At 47.5% G+C, this 20193-nt stretch overlaps 2 protein-coding genes across 3 annotated transcripts in view; one reads left to right on the forward strand and one right to left on the reverse strand.

Annotated features, from left to right (window-relative positions):
* The first annotated feature begins 5489 nt into the window (after window positions 1–5489).
* GHRH (growth hormone releasing hormone) lies at window positions 5490–16249 on the forward strand. The gene is made up of 6 exons (XM_019539661.1): window positions 5490–6994; window positions 10037–10168; window positions 10720–10824; window positions 11485–11616; window positions 12007–12106; window positions 14030–16249. The coding sequence occupies exons 1-5, from the start codon at window positions 6915–6917 to the stop codon at window positions 12074–12076; spliced, it is 519 nt and encodes a 172-aa protein (XP_019395206.1). The 5' UTR covers window positions 5490–6914; the 3' UTR covers window positions 12077–12106; window positions 14030–16249.
* A 2222-nt stretch (window positions 16250–18471) lies between these two features.
* RPN2 (ribophorin II) overlaps window positions 18472–20193 on the reverse strand; it is a 29511-nt gene continuing 27789 nt past the window's right edge. The window contains exon 18 of one of the 2 annotated variants that reach the window (XM_019539653.1): window positions 18472–18802. Coding sequence is in view for 1 of the 2 variants with exons in the window: in XM_019539655.1 (XP_019395200.1) it covers window positions 18793–18802 (10 nt within the window). In the remaining variant the exon portion in view is untranslated. The remainder of the gene's footprint in view (window positions 18803–20193) is intronic. The other variant, XM_019539655.1, reaches the window with a different exon arrangement.

A 20193-nucleotide genomic window follows, 5' to 3' on the forward strand; every position in this document is an offset into this window, starting at 1 on the left:
GGCGTGGAGAGGGGGGTGCCCTGTTCCCGTAGCCCCCACGGGGAGGGAGGGAGTGGGACTGGGGCGGGTGCTGCGCAGCCGGGGCAGAGCGCGGGAAGGAGCCGCAGCCCGTCGGGGGGGCACGGAGGGCACGTGCCCCCAGATCAGCACAGGGGCAGGCTGGGCCGGGGCTGCACGCGGGTGGGGGCTACAGGGGGGGCTGCAGCGGCTCCTGAACTCACGGTAGCCCCCCAGCACCGCGGCCGGGCCCGACACCCCGCTGGGCATAACCCAGCTGCGGAGCCCGCAGCCTCCCGCCCTGCGCACACAGCCAGGGGCATGTGCCCCCCCGGGCCGCGAGCGGCGGTGGGAGGTACCACCCCCCGCATGAGCTGCTCGCCTCCATCCCATGCGCCACCTCGGCTGGGCAGCACCTGCCCCACTCCCTCCCTCAGCCCGGGGCCCTACGGAAGCGGGGCTGTGGAGGGCTGCAGCCACTCCAGGATTCACCCTACTCCACCCGGCCCTCCCAGCCCTGCCACCACCCACCTCAAGTGCAGCCTGGCTCAGCCCCTGGCAGGAAGAGCCCAGTGCTGCCCAGGCCCATTACCCCCACTAGGAAGAGCCCAACATAGCCTCCAGCCCCACACAGATCCCGAGGCACATGCCCCCCTGGGGTGCACACAGCGGTGGGTGCTGTTTTCTCTCTCTGCCTTGATTTCCTCCTGACGTACTTGCTGGGTGGGGGTGGCAGCAGCGCATGGTAGATCTTGGGTTGCTTTTAAATGCCAAAGGTGATCTCCCACTTAAAGAGGTTGGAGACCACTGCTGTAGGGTTACGTGTACCTCCAGTTGACAACCACTGAGCTAGCATATTACCTACAACATCCATTCAGTGCTAGGCACACAGATATTACCTGATCACACATGGACCACGTAACTAACTCAGACCACTTTCAGGAAAAAACGTCTCAGTGCATGCTACATGTACATTACAAACGCCCAATTTTGCACCATTTGAAATCAATGGAAAAGCTTCCACTGACTTCATTTGTATTCTAATCCCCTTAAGTAGTGGCTCTCTTCCTCTAAGATGACATCCAGCTGTGGCACTATATTAGCTCAATAGCATTAAAGATGAGAAGGGTGCTGAGGGACAAACACTGCACAAGTTCAGACTCACTGCAGCGGGGCTGAATGCAGCACAGGTACCAAAGCACACTTCACCCTAGTAGGGTCTGGGATGGATTCAGGTTAGTGGCCTTGACCCCCAGGGGTCCCAGTTCAGCAGTGACATCAAAGCAGTTAAGGCAGATCCCAGCTGTGCACGTCAGGGTACCTGCTGGTGTGGAACTGGACGGGCAGCCAAAGGAAAGCTCAGGGTTCAGGAGTAGGAGCTGAGGCTAACTCAGTCCTCAGATCGTGGGAGGGTGCTGAGAAAAAGCCAGGACGGGAAGTGCTGGAGACAGAAGCGCTCCTCTGTTTGTACTATTTGATTAAAGACTCCTAAACTGCATGTAGGGAACGAAGCCAGCGACCTGGTGAGTTTGTGCAACTTTGCCTGTCACCTGCAGATCAGTCTGAAACCCTGGGGAGGGTTCGTTGCTTACCTCCCTCTATGCAGAAGAGTTCCCTGGCTAAGGAGGAGCCAGAGTCCACCTAGAACAGTGGAGGTTTTCCAGCCTGCCTTAGCGAGCAGTTAACTTCGCAATCCCAAGGCTCCCAGGCTGAAAGAGTTGGTGGGTCCTAGTGTACTGTCTCTGGGTTCCCAAGGGCCCTACCTGCTCTATTATCTGCAGCCTCTCCCTGGAAGGCAATAGGTTAGACTGATAGGAAACTCCCTCATAAAATAGTAAGGTTGAGAAGCACAATTAAGTGGCATGAAACACTTAATGATATAGCCCTAGAACGATGCAGGGTTTAATGAAACAGCTTGGTTGGTTCATCAGACAGCACAGTATCAACTTGCAGCCAGGGAAAGACAATTCAGGCTGAAAAATTGGTGCAAGCAGCCTCACACACAAAAGAGCAGGAGGGTTTTGTCTCGGAGACACTAGCAATGAATGCTGAACTGAAAGCTCCTGTCCCCATTCCAAAAGATAGCACACAGCTGCGTGCACGAGCGCAGCGATGCTCAAAGCCCTGGTGGGTGATATTCAAAACACTGCCCTTTTTTGGTGTTAAAACAATGGGAATACATATGAAAAAAGGCTGATCTGCACAGCAGGCCCTTTCCTCATGAATAGGCTTGTGTGTGGGCTTCCTTAACTCTGATCTGGAGGGAAGCGAGCGATTCTTCCTGCAGCACTTCACACTGTTGCCGTGCTTCTGAATCACATCTTAAAGGCATCTATTTATTTTCTCCTTCTAGGGCCCAATCCAGATCCCATTTAGGTTCCTGGGAGCCTTTCTGTTGTTTTCACTAAGAGTTAGTATGGCCTCTTGATGTCAGTCAGGGCAGCATAAACCTTGCATTTGTTGACAACCGGTGACAACCAAAACTACCACAAGTGGCCCTGCCCTCAGGCCTCACATGGAGGCATAGCCTGTAGGGTGACAGAGTTCAACCCCCTTGGCTCATTTAGACGCTGGAAAAGGCTTGGGATTCGCAGCTGCTGTGAGGGATGCTTATTCCTCCGGAACCAGACCAAGATTACTGGCCTCATTTTGTAAGAGCCTTGGGAGGATGCTGCGTGGGATTCTCAAAGCTGGTGGCCAGTCTAACCCAGAAATTTGGCTTCCTGGGGCAGAGCTAGACCAGTCAGCTGCTTCTGAAAATCCCACCCTTCCACAGCAGCTGAGATCGAGGGGCCATCTTGTCCTATTAGGTGCCTTTGACAACAGCCAGAGCCAGCTGCTCCAAGGGGCTTGCCAGAAGCTTTGTAAAAGGCAGGGCGAAGGTAAACTGCCATCAACAAAGTATCCTCCAAACTCCCTATAGTACAAGGCCAACATATCCTTGGGTCCAGATCCTTGACCCAATTTTGGCCTCCACATTTTTCCATGTTGGCCTCCTTCTGGCCACATAGCAGCAAAAGCCTCTTTGGCCATCCACAAGCCGTCCAGTCCCCTCAGAATTAAAGCTGTTTTAAACAGGGTCCCCCTAAATCTTCTCGCAGCAGGATTGGACTGCCAGCCACCACAATGGAGGTTTGACCAAGTAAGCTGAGCAGGAATGAGCACATGCCCAGAGCAGAGCTCTCCAGATGTTCCTCTGGCCTTACATGGGGCTGTAATGTTTGCAAGTGACTGAAGCATGAACTGGCCCATTAATACTAGCAGGTGTGAGCAACAAAGGAGGAAGAGGAAAAACCTGATAATCGGGGGTGGGGAAATGGCAGAAAGATAAACCTTCCTACAAAAGCGTTGTGAGACAGTATTAATAGTTAACTTGCCACCTTTGTGGGCTGCCAGGACTAGTGACATGCTAAAGGAGAGATATTTACCTTGCAAAGCAAATTTGTCATTCATTGTGCCCAATTATTATTGTTGTTATTTGCTCTTCGCCTTCTGAAAGATAAAGGGAAAGCATACAAGCCATCCTCAAACTGCAGGCACAGCCTCCCCTATCTCCCTGCCTGCGTCCTCAGAAAAAGAGAGGATGCTAAACACAGCCCTTTGAAATATGGGAGGATAATTGATCCTCTGACGTTGAGAAGCCCACAGAACTCCTAAGGGAGTGCAGGTATAAAAGAGGAGGTGCACCTCCCTTAGTAGCTGGAGAATAGCTGCCGTAGGTGGGGGAGACCTGAAAGAGTTATCTTCAGCACAGTCTCCCTAAGATCCTGTGCAGGTGAAGAACTCAGGAGAAAGAAGCCCACTCTAGTGAGCAGCAAAAGCTGGAGAGAGAGTTGTATTTTTAACAGAAAGAGGAGACCTCCTAAAAAGCAGCAGAGCTGGGAAGATCCTATTACCCTAGGGAACGGTAAGTTTGATCCTGTGCATGTGGGTTTAACAAGGTACCTGCTATTTGGAAACTGGGAACAATTCAATTCCACTACAGCAAAAGCAGACTTGGTATCAGTGATCAGCTTAATTAGACATAACATCCTCTGTATTGATCAGAAAAGCTTTATGGGCTTAAGTTACCATATGAAATAAGTAATAATTGACTTATATGATACATAGTAAATGTTATAGTTATGATACAATAGTAGAGTAATGTTATAGACCTTGCAAAAACAGAATGGACATTTATTTGACCACATGTAGAACTGACTCCCTCCTGTTACAATACTGATGATGTCCATCACCAAGTAATAATATTTTAATCATTTTATATGAAACATTCATTTGAGCCATTCCAAAAGGGTGAGTTGAAATGTGAAAGACTGTGGCAGGTCATGCAAAGTCAATTGGAGGATAGCAAAGGAAGCAATTTGAAAATGCGTGTCCTTCTCTGATGTGATATTTTACAGTGTAAACATCTGAACTTTACAGGATTGTGGAGTGGTGAAGGCTTCATTGCATTGGTGTAGTGGGATTTTCAGGATTGATTAGACAAGGTCCCAGAAACAGGATACTCTCATCTTTCCAACCGCCTTTTCAAAAATACCATAGCATTAAAACTGTCTTTGGGGTCCCAGGTAGCTGCATTGGCTAATCTTTTGTATTTGCATTAGGAATTTTTCATTTCAAAGTGATTTATTTTATTATTCTTCCCTCCCCTCCCCTCCCCTCATTCGCTGCTAGAACGGAAAGTGGAGAATTGAAATGAAGACCATTAGGACAGGGCTAAGATTTTGCAGGACTGTAAATCTGGAAATATTTAGACAGACACCACAATCCTCCCACTTGCCTTGTGAAATATTTAAGAAGCAAACAGGACTTTAGTTCCAGGTTCCCTCTGAAAGGGCTGGAAGAAATACCAAGGGGAAGAGAGTGAGATTGAAAGAGAGGACTAAAGGGACACAAACGGAACAACGAGGGAAAGAGCAGATGAATGGAGAAGAGGAAAAAGGGAAGACCAGGATGCAACAATAGATAAAGGAATTGGGAGGGTGGAAGCTTTGTGAAATTCTTGGTAGGGAAAAATCAACCATTTCCGAAGGGATAAAAACCCAGGTCAGGACAACTCCGCAGTACAGAAAGGAGCCAGCTTCAGACGAAAGTTGAGAACAGGCAATAGAGCATAGGAAATCTTACCGAGAGGAAACAGGGAAGGAAGGGGGACAGGAAAGGGAGTGATAGCGGGCTCCCTCTCTAGTTACATCAGTGCTACCTCAACACTAGCCCACTCATCTGTTCTGATGGCTGTTTGGTGTTTTCCCCCGCCTGCGGGGCTGTGACCTGCCAGCACTGTCTTGGGGGTCAGGAGCTTACCTGCAGCTCTTTATCCAAAGCTGATGCACATGATTAGGAACCCATCACTGAGGGACCCGGGGGGGCACATCCATCCCCAGCAATTAGCATTTTAAATCTAAAACCATATGCCTTGTAGCCTTGCCTCAAAGGGGTCTCACGTAAGGATGGTTTTTTAAAAAAAAAAAAAAAAAAAGAAAAAAAAAAAGGCAGTTTTTAGGGCAGATTCCCCTCCACCACTGACCAAAAGTCAGCACTGCTCTCAAGTCAGACAAGCCACTTCCCAGCTAGAACAGGGAAAGATGCTGCCAATGGCCAGCCCAGACTGGAGGCTTCAAACATGAGTAGTCGCATGCTAGGAAGCAAGACACTAGACCAAGGACCCACTGGTGGTAATTGGTACCATCCCATCAGTCACTGGCTGGACATGCAGCACTGGAAGCTGGGTGAGATTTTGCCATTCATTTACTGGAGGTGAAATCAGAGCCACCCTGGGATATCTTACAATTCCTTTTGCCCCTAACAACCTCCTTCTCCTAGCTCTGTAAACTGAAGTGCTTTTTCCCTGATATAATCCAGCAGAGGAGCTCCTGTCTGTCCAGACCCACCTGAATCTGTCACTGTGTTGCTTGGTTTCAGTGCTGAGTACCTTGGCGCAGAGACAGCGTTTGTGCAGTGCCATATGCCCGATGGCACTCCATCAACACCACCAACAGCAGCAATACCCTGTCAGCAGAGATGGGCAAATCTGCCTGTTCTTGTCAGATACGGCAGTACAGACCTGCCGGGACTGGATCGTATTGACACAAGTCTCTGCTAACACTGAACTATCCCTTCTCTCATCTCCAAGGTCCTTTTGTACTAAATGCTTCATTTTCACCTCCCATCCATGTTATTTGCAAGGGAAGTTAGTTGCTTCTTTCATCTTTGCCAGACTTCTGCCATTTTAATTCCTTCTGTCACTGAAAAGACGTCCTCATGCATAGAGCCTGGGGCTTGAAGCCCTGGGTGCTGTCCCTGATTTTTGCAAGATTCTTGTATAATTTTGCAGAAGTCATCAGCTAGGACAATACAAGTGCTGCATGTTGTTGTGGGGCAGTGCAGGAGAGGCTGAGGGGAGCTCTAGGTAATGCTGTACCTGGGTTGGTAAAATACCTACTGCACTGCAAAGCTGCACTGGTCAGCTGTGGGAATGGGCCTGTCTCACTCCCACTGCAGCCTGCTCCTGCCTCATCTGTCACCCCATCTAGTCCTACTTGCCACTTTCCCAATTCTCTCTGTTGGGAACAGCCCCCTGTTCTCCAGAGCCAGTATCCTCCCGGTCCTTTGTCAGAGCTTTCTTCATTGCAATGCCAGGGTATTTCCGTGCAAGGCTGCTGCTGCGTTCTGGGTAGCGCATGGTAAGTAACATCATTCTGGTGTGTACCGGGAGTTGTTTCTGTACTATTGGTGCCAATGATCCAGAGAGGAAGGATCTAAAACTCCACGAGCAGAGGAAGATGTGGCTTAAGAGTTCTTCTGCATAGTCAGGAAGCCTTCTCCCAGCTCCCTGACAGGAGGACAGGAGTCCGTCTCTGTATTCCCATCACTGGCTCACACCTACTCTCTTTCAGGTTGCTCCAGAAGGGTGAACGATGCTGGACAAGGCCATCGTCCTTCTATTCCTCCACTTAGTCATGTGCTCCATCTCTTCTCCTCTCTATCCAGCTCTCAGGTACACTTTGGTCTCCTCGATTTTCTGCCTACCCTGGATATTTTCCTCATAGCTTCACACCTGGGCACGCAGTGCGTCTATACAGACTCCTGGGTTAGCCTAAGGGTGTCACTGAGATGTAAGACCCCCACCCACTGCTGTGTGTCTGGACGTGCACGTTAGGCCATAGAGAGGACTCCGGTGCAGGGGGTGGGGAAGGAGAGTGGAGTACAGTGCTCTGGAGTGCGCTCACCCCACTCCGAACTACTCGGGCCTGCTGCGAGTTGTAGCCTGGTCACATGCACATAGGCAAGGTGTGGCACACTCGCATGGGGCACAGACACACTTGTAGTGGGGCCATCACTTTTTGGGCTTCCCTCCACTGCTCTGACAAGATAGCAGCACAGTTGCAACCAGCTGACACTAGTATGTCAACCTCCCCTAAGTGCTATCAGTGCATTTCAGTCCTAACAGGAAATGCCCTCTGCCCCAAACACCATCAATTAATCTCAGCCCTGCTTGGGAGCACCCTCTGCTATTTCAGTCCAGGGACCCATACTACCCCTCTGGACCCAGAGTGTCCCCTGCCATTTTTGTCTTGATCCCTGCCCCAGATCTATAGCTCTGCCAGCTCACCCTAGCCCTGACCCACATCCCCTCATGCTCCTTCAGTCTGGACTGCCTCCCACAGAGCTGTCACTTCACCTCTGTCCTGACCTGCAGCCCCTCCCCACCATGCCAGCTTGCAGCAGCTTCTGCCTAGACACTGCAGGTTGTGCCAAATCATCTTTTTTTAAAAAAAACATCATTTTCTGCTTCAGTGAGGACAAGCTTTTCCTCCTCCTCATCCCTCTGGCTGGGAGGAAAGCTCACGATGCTGCCGCTTCTCCGCAAGCAGCTGTTTATCTCCTTGGTTATCTCATGATATTCTCCTGTTTTAGTCTAGATCCCCTGCTCATGCTAGGAGCACGGCTATTGATGGAGCCTGACCGGGCCCCCATGCCAGCATCTGTCAGCCCACACAACTGCCTAGCAGGGCTGGTGGGTGCACAGTTAGGATGGGATGTAGCTGCTTGCAGTAGTGCACTGTCCTTGCTGCTATTGTTAATGTATCCAAGTCTGACATAAAGGCAAGTACATCAGGCAGCTGAGGGGAAGGCCAGATTCAGACAAGCAAATAGCACTTTAAGGTGTTCCTGGAGATAAGGATTGGTGATAACTGGGCCAGCAGCTTGTATATTCACACAGCAGGTTCGAGCAAAAGCTAGCTTAGTCATTTGCCTTGTAGCAGCCTCAGCTAGCCCTCTTGGTGATGGTGGGGAGGTCAGGCTCCATGGTCCAGCCAGTCGTTGTCTTCCCTACCAATATGACCAAAGGGAGCTGATTCTGAGGACAGTCACTAGAGGGCTTGGTGCAGTACAGAAATCCAGATGGATTCACAGAGAAGTAATATCCATCCATCCCCCACATGTGGGCTGAGTTACCATCAGATAGCCATAACTTGGTTGCTGCCAAACTGGGCAGGGTTTGAATCAGTGGTCTACAGCAGATTGGCCCTCATAGCTTGATAGCAATTCTCCAAACCCTCTACTCCAGCCTTTGGCAACACAGCACACAAAAAACATTAACAGGACACTCATAAGTTTGCATAGTCATGCACTCTAAAGTTAGCTCATGCCAGAATGCAAGTTGCTGGGGCAATCTTAATTTAGCTCTCATGGGCCTGTCCATTGGAATGAATGCTTCTCTCTGGTCTAAGACCCATTTAATTACTTGTGCAGAGTGAGACTGTTCCAGCAGGGGAGACTGACTTGATATATCAGCAAGAGGGCACTCACCTGGGATGCCGAGTTGTCCGTGTCAGGCAGAGTGAGGAGCTGAGCCTGGGCCATCCAGATCCTAGAGTGCTCCCAGCCCTGGGATGTTGGTTGTGCTGTGTTAGGGCTCCCTTCTCCTGACCAGAAAATCCATCACAAACTGGAAAAAAACTTTCCTGTCAAAACTGGCACCTACATCTCTGCAAACTGCTCCAGTTTGGATGAATCAATATTTTATAATGTTGGAAAATTCCCAGCCAGCTCTGTTCCTGCCAAGAGCCACGCTGCTGACAAATTCCCAGCTCCTGCTCCAATGCATGGAAAAAGCAAAGGGTTTTTTCAGTGATCTCCTTACTAAGATATCAACCAAATCCCCCTGGCTTCTCAAACATGTTCTGGACCATTATGCCTACAACACCACTCCAACCAGACCAAAACATGGAGGCACTTGAGTATCTCAAAATGAAGGTCTCAAAAGAGGTTTTATTTAGCAAGGATAAAACCAATACATCTCCCCCAAACTTCTGTTTTGGGAAGGGCTGGACCCCTTCAACTGGAATTAAAAAAAAAAATTAGCTTCAGGGAGACACCTACCATACAAAATTTCAGCCAAGTTATAAGCAATGGAAAGCAATGTCTTGTCACTGCAAGTGTCAGGCAATCTTAATGAGCAGTGTTACACGTTCTGGCCAGGCTTAAGTAGAAAATACAAAATCTTCTCCTTTGCATATTCTATTATTGGTTCCTTGCATTAAAGTGAAGGCTGTAGGCACTCTGGTGTATGAACTGAAGGGTTGTCTCACCCAGCCCCTTGTCTAAATTTCTCTGTCACCTTCACAAATTGGTGAATGCACAATGCTGGGTGCAGCTAGAATCTGAGGCCACCAAATTCATGCCATTGCAGGGAAAATCCTTTAGCTTAGCTTCCCCTTTCTGACATAGTGAAAACCAGATCACTTATATTTGTCCTGGGTATATTAGCAGCTCATACAAAAGAGACACCTGAGACCTGATGTCTAGTGCAGTGGTTTTAGTGACATCCAGGCAGTTGCTAACATGTGGAGTAAAGCAACGGGCAAGGCCTGTGCATTACCCATGAGACAGGGAAGAAAGAGAGAATAGGACACACAGAGATGAAAGCGGCAAGTGCCATTTGAGGGGGCTTGTGGTTCTCTCAGTGGTACAGAGAAGGTGAGCAGGGCTGAAATTTCCATATGGCTTAAGTGCTGCGTTGGCTCTTTTACAGATACAACCCAGGGCCCATTGCTGGCAAGATGGTGAGCTTTCAGCTCCGGGACAGCGGCCCAATGCAGAGCCACAACCTCTCTGCTGAAGAGCAGGAAGTGGAGAGTTTTCTTACTGATCCTGCTGAAAAAAGGTGGGTGCCTCACTCCAGCCCCAGCTCACAATGGAAAGAGCCCCAGTTAAATTCTTCCTGCAGTGAAGCCCAAACAGAAACAGCAAGAGGACTCAGGAGCCCAGGGATGTTTTGTAGAAAAAGCTCCATTTCCAGGGCTGGCCACAAATTTTCCAGTCAACATTTCAGCAAGTGGCTTCCCTCAGCTGGCAGCAATGAGCCAGGGCTCCTCCATTCACCCTCCCTAACACCCATTCTCCCTCCAACCTCTCCCCACTCAGTTTTGCAATCCTTTTACCATGTTGTGTTCTGCTGTATGGATGCCAATTGGGCTGGCAGCATTTTTTCCTGCTGTCTCCTTATCATGCATTTTTACATCAAGAGCAATACATTTTCTGACCTAGCGGTGCCCAGACCTTGGGGAGATTGTGTAATGGGCACTTATCCCTCCAGGTCAGATCTCAGCAGCACTTGAGTCAGGTGCTCTGCAGCATTTCTCAAAAGTCCTCTTTTCCTGAAAGGTCGACTCTCCAAGGGAGTTTTTGCAGTTCTCTTGTGTATCCCCTCTGCAGGATGCAGCGACACGCAGATGCCATATTCACTGACAACTACCGGAAATTCCTGGGGCAAATCTCTGCCCGCAAGTTCTTACAGACCATTATAGGCAAGCGGCTGGGGTAAGCCAACCTTTGCTGCTCCGCTGGGTAAGTGGGTTGGGCATTGGGCAGCCTCTTCTGTAAAACAGCTTTCCATCCGGGCCCAGTGAAACCATCTCCTCTCCTAGCCAGGTTCTCATCTCAGTTCTCACTCCTCCATCAGTCCCCCAGCTTGCTTTGTCTTGTGGGAGTCCTGCATCTCCATTTTGTAAGATTTATGCCATCACAGTTCTTCTCCCTGGGCAGGCTATTTAACCTCCGCCTTCCCAGGCTTTCAATGACAGACTTCTCCTAGATCTCTGCTACCATGTTCGTAACCAACTAGAACCTTTGTGGAAAGCCAAGTAATTGATATTACTCACTGTGGGGGAAAATAACATAGCTAGTTCCCACCCTGCTTTGGAATAGGAGGAAAACAGCATCCACTTTGCTGCTCCCATGGCTTGGACAACATCCAATGCTGGTAAACCAGACGGAAGACATTTTACAACTGCAGCCCAGCAATGATTTCCCTCTGGGCCATCCCCATTCTTATCCAAGAGCCTGGAAGCCTGGAAGACCCTGAATCAACCTCCCTTATCAGAACTCCCTTGCACCACAGATCTCTTCTCCTTACAGAAAGTTGAAAGACTGCTTGTGAAGCTAACCATCCATTTTCTGTTTCCTTCTTCCCTGAAGCAGTGAAGGCAGCTCGGAGGAAGGGGTGCACGAATTCTTGACCAGGCGTCAGTCTGACAGTATCTTGATGGACAGCCGCTATCACCAGCAGATGGTATTAAGAAATTTCTTGGGAGCCATTCTACAGAATCAAAGGTAAGTAGAGCGCTCTACCTGGGAATGAAGGCCTCTGTGATCCTAACCTCATTGCAGGCTTCAGGAGCTTTGGCTGTATACTTCAATGGGAGCAGGAAAAGCTTTTTGTTTCTGTTGACTTATGAAGGTGGGACCATATGGCTATGTCCAATCCTTCAAGTACGCTGAAGATGAAAGCAAAGTTCCTACCAGGCAGCAAAGCTCACATCTTCCCCACCAGGGACAAGCCCATCATAGCTACATGACTGAAAGCTTGGCCAGAGCCTGCCAGCAGCAGATGTAGTACTAAAGCCATTCCCTGTGGATTTTTCTTTGTTCTTCAATTCTCTTGCGAGAAATGTGGGTGGGGGAATATATATTATGCCCTTCCCATCCTCTCCTGTCATGCAGGCTTCAGGATGCCACCAGTGATCAGCTAGATGACTTTACCAGCACCTTGGCCAAGCTCATGAAACTGTAAATCACTCACCCCACACCCCATCTGGTTCTGGTGAGTATGGGTCTCTAGCTGCTGAGCTGTGGGCAGTGTCCAGCTTTGGCAGTGCTCCAGACTGAAGATCAGTTTCTGTACGAGCCAGTGGTGTTCCAGCTTTTGTCTCAGCCCAAAACAACTCCTGAATTCTATGGGAAGAGCTCAAAGCTCCCTCTCAAAAGTCGGGTCACTTACTGAGGCATCTAAAAGTCAATTTGAAGCCTGTTTTTTGTTTGGAAAGGTCAGCCATATAGACAGATGCTGACTTTAAACAACGCCTTTGTATACAGAGATCAGAGAGCTGCAGGGCACCGAGTGGCCTCTCAGGGAGCATACCACTGAATGCTAGGTCCCAAGTCTCCACTTTTGCAGGGCAGGGTCCTAAGACTCCACAGCTCTGAGACAGGGCCCTACATTCAAGCACTGCCTTTTTCATGGTGGTTCCTTCAACAAGTCCAAAAAGCTTGACACCTGTTAGGGGGCTGGGAAAATGCTTGGAAGCCAGGCAACCAGATGTTGGCTGAGACACAGTCCAGCTTTTTCTAAGCAGGCCAGTCAACTAGAATAAAATGTTTAGGAACCTTGGGTTAGAATGGAGAAGTAAAGCTTGCACTGTGCTGTTTGTAAAACCTGCTCAGAGCAAGCAGGAATCTCTCCCCCTGTCCTGCTGTTCACATTGCATCTGCATCCCTTGGCCTCCAGTTGTTAGAAGCTGCTTTTCAGTTGATCTGCCTCTGTGCTCCAAAAGGTAACTCCATTCAATGCAAAAGTTCTCAACAGGTCAACAGGACACCAACCCAGATGCACCTATTGACCAACTCTCTTATTCCCTAGTTCAGGGAAGAAGTCAACCCTGCCAATCCAAAGAAGGCACTATAGAGAAGTGAGGAAATAAAGTCTCTCAAACTCAACCTGGGTCCAGATGCCAGTTCTTTGCCTGTTTAGAGCCAATCAACCAGCTTGGCTTGGTTTACTTTTAAAGTTTAAGATCCTCTCTGCACAGCTTTAGAGTTTTGTTCCTTAGGGAACTGATTACACACAATGTTCTTCACATTTCCTTTAATTTAAGCTAAGTTACAGCACCCAGTTATAATGCTCCACTTTTAGCAAAAGAAAGCCCCCTGGGCTTTGTTTTTCCCCATATGAGGTTCTAGCTTCAGAGCTATTTCTCACAGTGGATCCTTCAATGAATTTAAAAAGGAATTCTTCATCTACTGATGAAATCTCATCTCTGGGGCAACCAGCAGATGTTCACAACAGTCCAGGACAGCCTTTCAAAACAAGCCAGCATTTATTAGTTAGTACTGGGGTCCTTAGAATAAATTGGAGAAGCAAGTTCTATGGCATGTCCACACGGACAGCACAACCTGCTGCCCTGGCCTCAACACACCCAGGGTATTCTCTCACTTCATTGGCAGCAGGGTTCTCATCAGCACCCTTCTTCTCTTAAAACAGCATACCAAAACCTGAAACACAAGTTCTGCTTCTGTTGGCTGGCAATTAGTGTCTGAGAAATTATCTTCTATAGCATTTCCAGTATAAGGCCAACATATGGTGGCAATTGGGTGGGAGTTCTGTCCTACTAACCCAGACATGCCTACTGACCAACCTATACCTCTTATTCCTGTGTCCCCAAGAAATTCTAATAGACCAGCATACAAAAAGAAAGTGGGGGGCAAAAGTCATGTTATAGAAGTACAGTTTCCCACATTTTTACAAAAAGAAGTTAAGTAAGCCATAAGTGTGTAATCACCCGGAAAAGCATCAAACTTCTTTATCCTCCTTACCCTTCTCGCTTCACTTTGATTTTGATTTATGTCCACTTGCTGCCAAGTGATGACAGCTAAGTAGAGCCTCTGGTTAATGTAATGAACATCTGCTGTGTTTTTGCTCTTAAACAGCTGCCTTATAATGTTTTTTCCCCTTCTCCCTTCTGCACAGAATAATTCAGAGATCGTGGACTTAACTGTACAGTAAACAACTCACAGACCAGAAGAAAAAACTCCTGGACCTGAACAGCTGTAAAATTCATGCATATGCTTCTTGGAACCCCTGGATGCTCTCCATTAAAGGACTAGGATTTCAATTAACATACCTTGGTTAATTTGAAGGTCCTTGTAAAGTAACAACCCTTTTACCTCACCCCTGTGACTGTACTTGAGCAAAATTTTACTTTTATTTGCTGCTGCTCTGCATAGGGCTCATCTATCCTATACCTGACTAGCCCACAGCAGAATCTGTGTTGCTGTTACCTATAACCTAACAGTTTTTAATCAAATGCTACAGAAAACATCTGCTTGCTGTTCAGATTGAGAGTTTAACTCAATAAATATTCAGGCAATCCCAAGTTATGTTTTGGTATCCAAATCAATTTATCCGTATGTACTGATTTGATACCTCCCTCTGACTGATACTGTTCGAAGTGGAGAAGGGTTAAGCATTGCATGACTGTATCTTACAAGTTTTCTTTAGGAGAAGAAAAGCTCCCAAGCATTTTCAGTCTACTAGAAACTGCACTGGAGCCTCAGGCCTGACTTATTTATCCAGTCAGGCCTACCCATATGGATCACTTGCAGCAGGACTGAACCCACTAGCAGGTACTAAGGCTCTGTAGCCTAACCTTGTGTTGTTGAAACAGAAGAGGAGAGAATTGGCTTGCTTGCTTTAAATGAGACTGGTACAACAGGGGTGGGAACTTCCCATTATACTGATACACTGTTTCAGTCATTTAACAGAGGACTACTAACTAAATTCAGGGCCTTGTCTAGATCCCTCTTTAACTGCTCTTTAGAAGGAAGAACACTTTATTGTCCTCCCTCGATGACCTTACCCACCCAGGAAGAACAACATTATTCTGCTTCCAGTTCCAATCTTCTGATTTTCCAACAACTGCACATGTAACAATCACACCTTCAGGATGAACTGTAAATAATTTCAGGGTAGATGTAACCTTCCCATCACTGCAGCAGAAATAAAAGCTGTTCTAAACAAACTTGTCCAACAGCAGGGCCAGATTCTTCTTGGTCTCTTGAGACGTGTGCCCATTTCTCTCCCAAGAACTCCTATATCATTAAACATTAAAGCAGCAGCATTTGACAGCTGGATTCTGTAAGGGCTAATTCTAACAGCAGTGCTAACACACAGGTATAGGTCACAGAAAGAGAATGTGAGGATGCCTGCACCTGCCAACTCCAGCCAGGGGTAGATGCAGGCACAAGTTTGCACAAAAATATTTGCAGGATAAGACCTTTGAAAATATCCCCACCTTTCGTTTTCTATTAGATGGTCAGCTTGATCAATGTGAAGCACAGTCCAGCTGTTTTTTTCTGAGAGGAAGGTAAAAAAGAAGATAGACCTACCGTGCATCTGAAAATACATCCTTAGGCCTCAACTTAGCTTCTAGATTTGTGGTAAAAAAATGTTCTTGCAACGAACTACAGCCAGAGTCAGCTGGGAGAAGAGCTGACAGTTAAAATGCCTAGCCTACTTGCATGTAGGGAGATGAAGTCTATCCTTTTGCTCCTACCTACTGATGTAAAAATACGGCTGCAACTAAAGATGCAAGTTTCAAGGGCTACCTAAAAATACACCCCAAGGAGTACAACTCCCTACGTATTCCATTAATGTCAATCAAGGGTACTACAGAAAGTCACTCCAGATTTCCTTTAGCCATCCCATGTTAGGCTAATACAGTGACTCTCAGGTCCTCTGCTCAACAACTGGAATGATGTGTAAGAACCTGAAGCGTCCACAGGGCCAGAGGAGAGATCTGAAGTGTTGAGGCAGGGCACTCTCTCTCGCACACAATTTTTACATAAATCTCAAATTATGCATTAAAGGTTAAAATCCTCCCCACACTTTTAAATACGCTATGTTTTACAAAGAAAACTTGGGATAAGGAGCTAAAATACCTGTGAGAAGCTACAACTGAGTGTCAATTGCTGGCACATCACTATTACCTGGTTTGTAGAGTCCCTGGCACGGGGGGGGGGGTCTCCATTCTTGGTTGACTTTTAAGGCATCACTGTACAAACACTATTTATAACAACACCAAAGTGGCAAAAGGCCTCTGACCTTGGCCTTTCAATGCATAGAGCAGAGGTGGGCAATTATTTTGACTGGAAGTCCGCTTAATGAGTTCTGGTGAGCTGTCAACGGCTGCCCGGGTAGCTCTGCCCCTTGACAGGTGCCCCACCCCCTGGTTGCCATTTTAGGACTGGAAGTCCCACCCTTAATCCCTGTCCTTTACCACCAGAAGTCCTTCACCTTGCTCCTGATATACTCCTTTTGGGAGCAGAGGGTTGCCATCTTGAAACTGGAAAAAAATCCCCAAATCATATACTTAAAAAAAAATAAAATTAAAAAAATCAAACACCAATATTTTAATTTTTTAAAATTATATTAAAAAAAAATCTTTCTGTCCCGATTTATGTGCGTTTGCATAGTGTATCTAGAGGTGGTTGCGTAACAGTTCATAATACTGTCTTAGTCTTGTACATTGTGTGTGGGGGATAAGGGGGTATATGTGGGGTGGGGTGGTTGGGGAGTGTGTGTTTGGGTGTGAATATGGTGGATGGGGTGTATGTGGTTGGGGTGGGGTCTGTGGGAGTGTGCAAGTGTGCGTTGGGGGCATGGTGGTGTGTGTGTGCATGTTGGGGGGGAATTCCTCAGAGTCCCTGGAGTGTGTGCGTCCCTGGAGCTGCATGTGGTGGCAGTAAGTGGGGCCAGCCTCACCCCAGCTTCATAGCGCTCCTGCCCACATCCCTGGCCACACATGGTGGCAGTGAGTGGGCCAGCTCCAGGCAGCCCCATAGTGCACAGCTCCTACAGCATGCAGGGCCAGCCTAGCCTGGCCCCATAGCACACAGTTTCCCATATTTCCACCCCCTTTCCCCCAGCGCAAGTCCCTGGTCCACCTGAATTTCCACCCTCGCAGGCAGCAAGCCTGGGAACAGCCTCGGGGTGACTAGGCACAAGCTCTGCTGGGGCAGAGGCTTCTTGTCTCCAGTGCCCCTTGGCTTGGGGCTGGGGCAGGTCAGGCCAGGCCAGGGTGGTTGCTTAGCAACCAGAGCTGCACCTCCTGCAGGGACGAGTCGGCTTGTAGGCGGGCAGCAAGGGCCAGGGTTTATGGAGGGGCCCGACGGGCTGGATGGAATTGCTTGGTGGGCCACATCTGGCCTGCAAGTTGTATTTTGTCTGCCCCTGGCATAGAGACTGAACAGCAAGGCTCAGGAGCGTCTAAACTAAACGACTTAGTGCTTGCCTAGTTTATACTGTAAGGAGACAAGGATTTTTGCTGGTGATGTCATTTACTGGATCAAACAAATCCATCAAACAGTTTGCCATGGTTGGCAAAAAAAAAAAATACACACACACACACAGATGGAAAACCAAGGAGTTACTCTTTAAGTAGGAAGGTCTGTACTAGGGAATGGAGGAGGAATAAAAGTAGGCTAGAAAGGTACTCTAACAGGAGACTTTTAATCTGAACATCCGTTATAGGAGTGTGAATGAAACTGCCTGTGGACCTTTACCCAAACTGCTCTTAAGGGGAGCGGTGCCCATTAAAGCCTTCACACTTCAGTACCCTGGACAGCTTCTCCCATGGTGCAGGTACAACAGCCTGCCCTTCAGGCTGGTCTAGAACAGGCTGTGAAAGAAAGGCTCATAGATAATGCAAGCAATTATTTACACTGTGAAACAGCATCTATCCATTTGCCAAATTCCAATGATTTTAATATACAAAGGCACCAGCTGAGCTGATTTCAGTGTGCCTCAAGAAGGAAAAGAGCCTGCTATTCGCACCCCTTTAATACTGATTATGTTGTTATTCAGAACTGGCACTCAGGCTGCTCAGTTGTTCCCATTTCATGAAGGCTCCATACATTACTCAGAGTCCTCAAAGGCAGTCTCGCAGGACCTGATAAGGTTTAAGGTTAATAGGCAAGTGTTGATACAGATTGAGATGGGCTGAGATGATCTTACCTACAACTGCCCATAATTTTCTGATTGCCCAGTAAGCTCACTATTAGTTGCTTAGACTATATCAATGCACCTTCAATTAATCCAGAGAAGTCCAGATTAAAGCTCAGCAGTCCTTTAAGGGCAGCTGCAATAAGCATTGGATAAATAGATGCAGGCATTGTATCTGCATCCACCTGTCCTGCTGCAGAACTCTGGTTCTGATGAACACAAAAGGGGAGAAGATATGAAAAGCAAATAGCAGAAGCAGTAGAAATGTGAAAGAAACTTCAACAAAACCACAACCACAACAAAGATGTTATCTGACAGGAAAAGCCGTGAAAACTTGTTTCATTCTTCGCTGGAGCCCAACTTTACCTCACAGCCTTGGAAATGGCTACAAATAATACTCTAAACTATTCTTTCCTCTTGTCCTCTTTATTTCACAAGCACAGGCATGTCAGACTTACATTTTTTAACAAACAGAATCCAACTACACACCTGGGATAGGGGGAAGAAGAGACAGCCTTTGACAGCTTAATTTGAAACGTACTCAGAACAGCCATGGAACACAAATGTGGAAAACAAGGTAAAAAAAAATGTATTTGTGATCCTCTTGAACTTATTACCAGCAAAAAGAAAAATCTTTTCCACCTTGCATTTCTGGCCTCCTTAATTGTCTGTCAGCCTCTTTCCTGTGGAGTTCGTTTGCTTTTTTTAAAATTTCCTCCATTCTTCTGGTACTAGTGTGTTCTGCAAGGGGAGAGAAAACCGGACACAATTAACATTTTCTATACTATGTAGCATTTCCTTCTGTATTACAACACCCCCTGCTCTTCTGAGGGAAGGCACAGGGTTTCTTTTACACAACAAAAGATAAACCACATGAGGAGCAAACGTGAGGAGTGGTGAAATGTCCAGACAGTGCAAAGGTGATTTCTGGGCATGTGACAAGAGGTGGCCAACCTTGCAAAACATTAGCTGAGTCCAATTCCAACCCTTAAACTGAAGCTGCTGCTGTTTTGTGCACCTAAAAGAAGTGGGTTCACATGAAGTACGAAAGGAAGATCTTAGTCCCCTACTTAACAGCCATCTCCATGTGGGTGGAATAGCAAGCCTAGTAAGGTCTAATGCATGGCACTACAAACCACATCTGAGGATAGATGAGACCCAAATGTGCTGAGAAATCACAGACTCAGTGAAGCCAACTGCAGTGGCAAACAGCAATGGCACCTCTAAAATATGAGGCCCCAACAATGTGGAGTTTAGAACAGGCACACACAAGAAGAGCTCCACTATAGTCACAGACTAGCAAATATATTCCGAGGGCATCAGAACAGACCTGGTTGTGGTCTGAAGTCATATATGAAGGATACTGATTGCATGCAACTTGGGTTAGGAGAGCAGCATAAAGGGCAGAGAAGGCCATTCCTTGTCTGCTCCACAATGTGGCAACGAGGACTGAAATGTAATGGATGTCTGGGCACCAGACCAAGGGCATTTTTAGATGCATTTTGGGTTGCAGCACCAGGTGCTTTAATTAGCAAGCTGCACTAATCAAAATGCCTATGTGTCACATGTATCAGCGTCCCAGTGCTGAAAAAATGGCAGTGGGGCACTTCGAACTAAAACCTATCAAACATATTTTATTTCAAAGTACATGGCTGCCATTTTATCAGCATGGGGACACACAGGGACCCTGATGCATGTGATGCAGAAGGCTGTCGGAGCATGTCAATTCCGGTACTCCAGCATTGCTGCTCGATTCCCACTATGCCAGGGCAGGTTCCCCACATGTCTATAGGAGCCCTAAGGTATCAATCTTGCCTATCAGTGTAAACCAATTGTGTTTCAGTTATGTCACAACCGTTTTTTGTGCACAAAAAAAGAAAGCATCAGAGAATAGCAGTAGTATGAGGTGTGTTTTGAAAGGGTCCAAATAGGGACATGAGGGCAAACACTCAAGACTACACACCCACCCTCAGGTAGCCTGGCAAAATTAACTACTGTCACAAAATAATTCCACAAAATATCCTGCTTGTTTGCACTGGCCTGATCTGTGTGCTCAGAAGCATCCGTGAGGTGAACTGGGGCCTCCGGAGTTGGTGTCGTCACGCCGGATTTGGCTTCCTGGACCACGACCC

This window comes from Crocodylus porosus, unplaced genomic scaffold, assembly GCF_001723895.1.
Source record: "Crocodylus porosus isolate Cpor-Errol unplaced genomic scaffold, CroPor_comp1, whole genome shotgun sequence".
Lineage (NCBI taxonomy): Eukaryota > Metazoa > Chordata > Crocodylia > Crocodylidae > Crocodylus > Crocodylus porosus.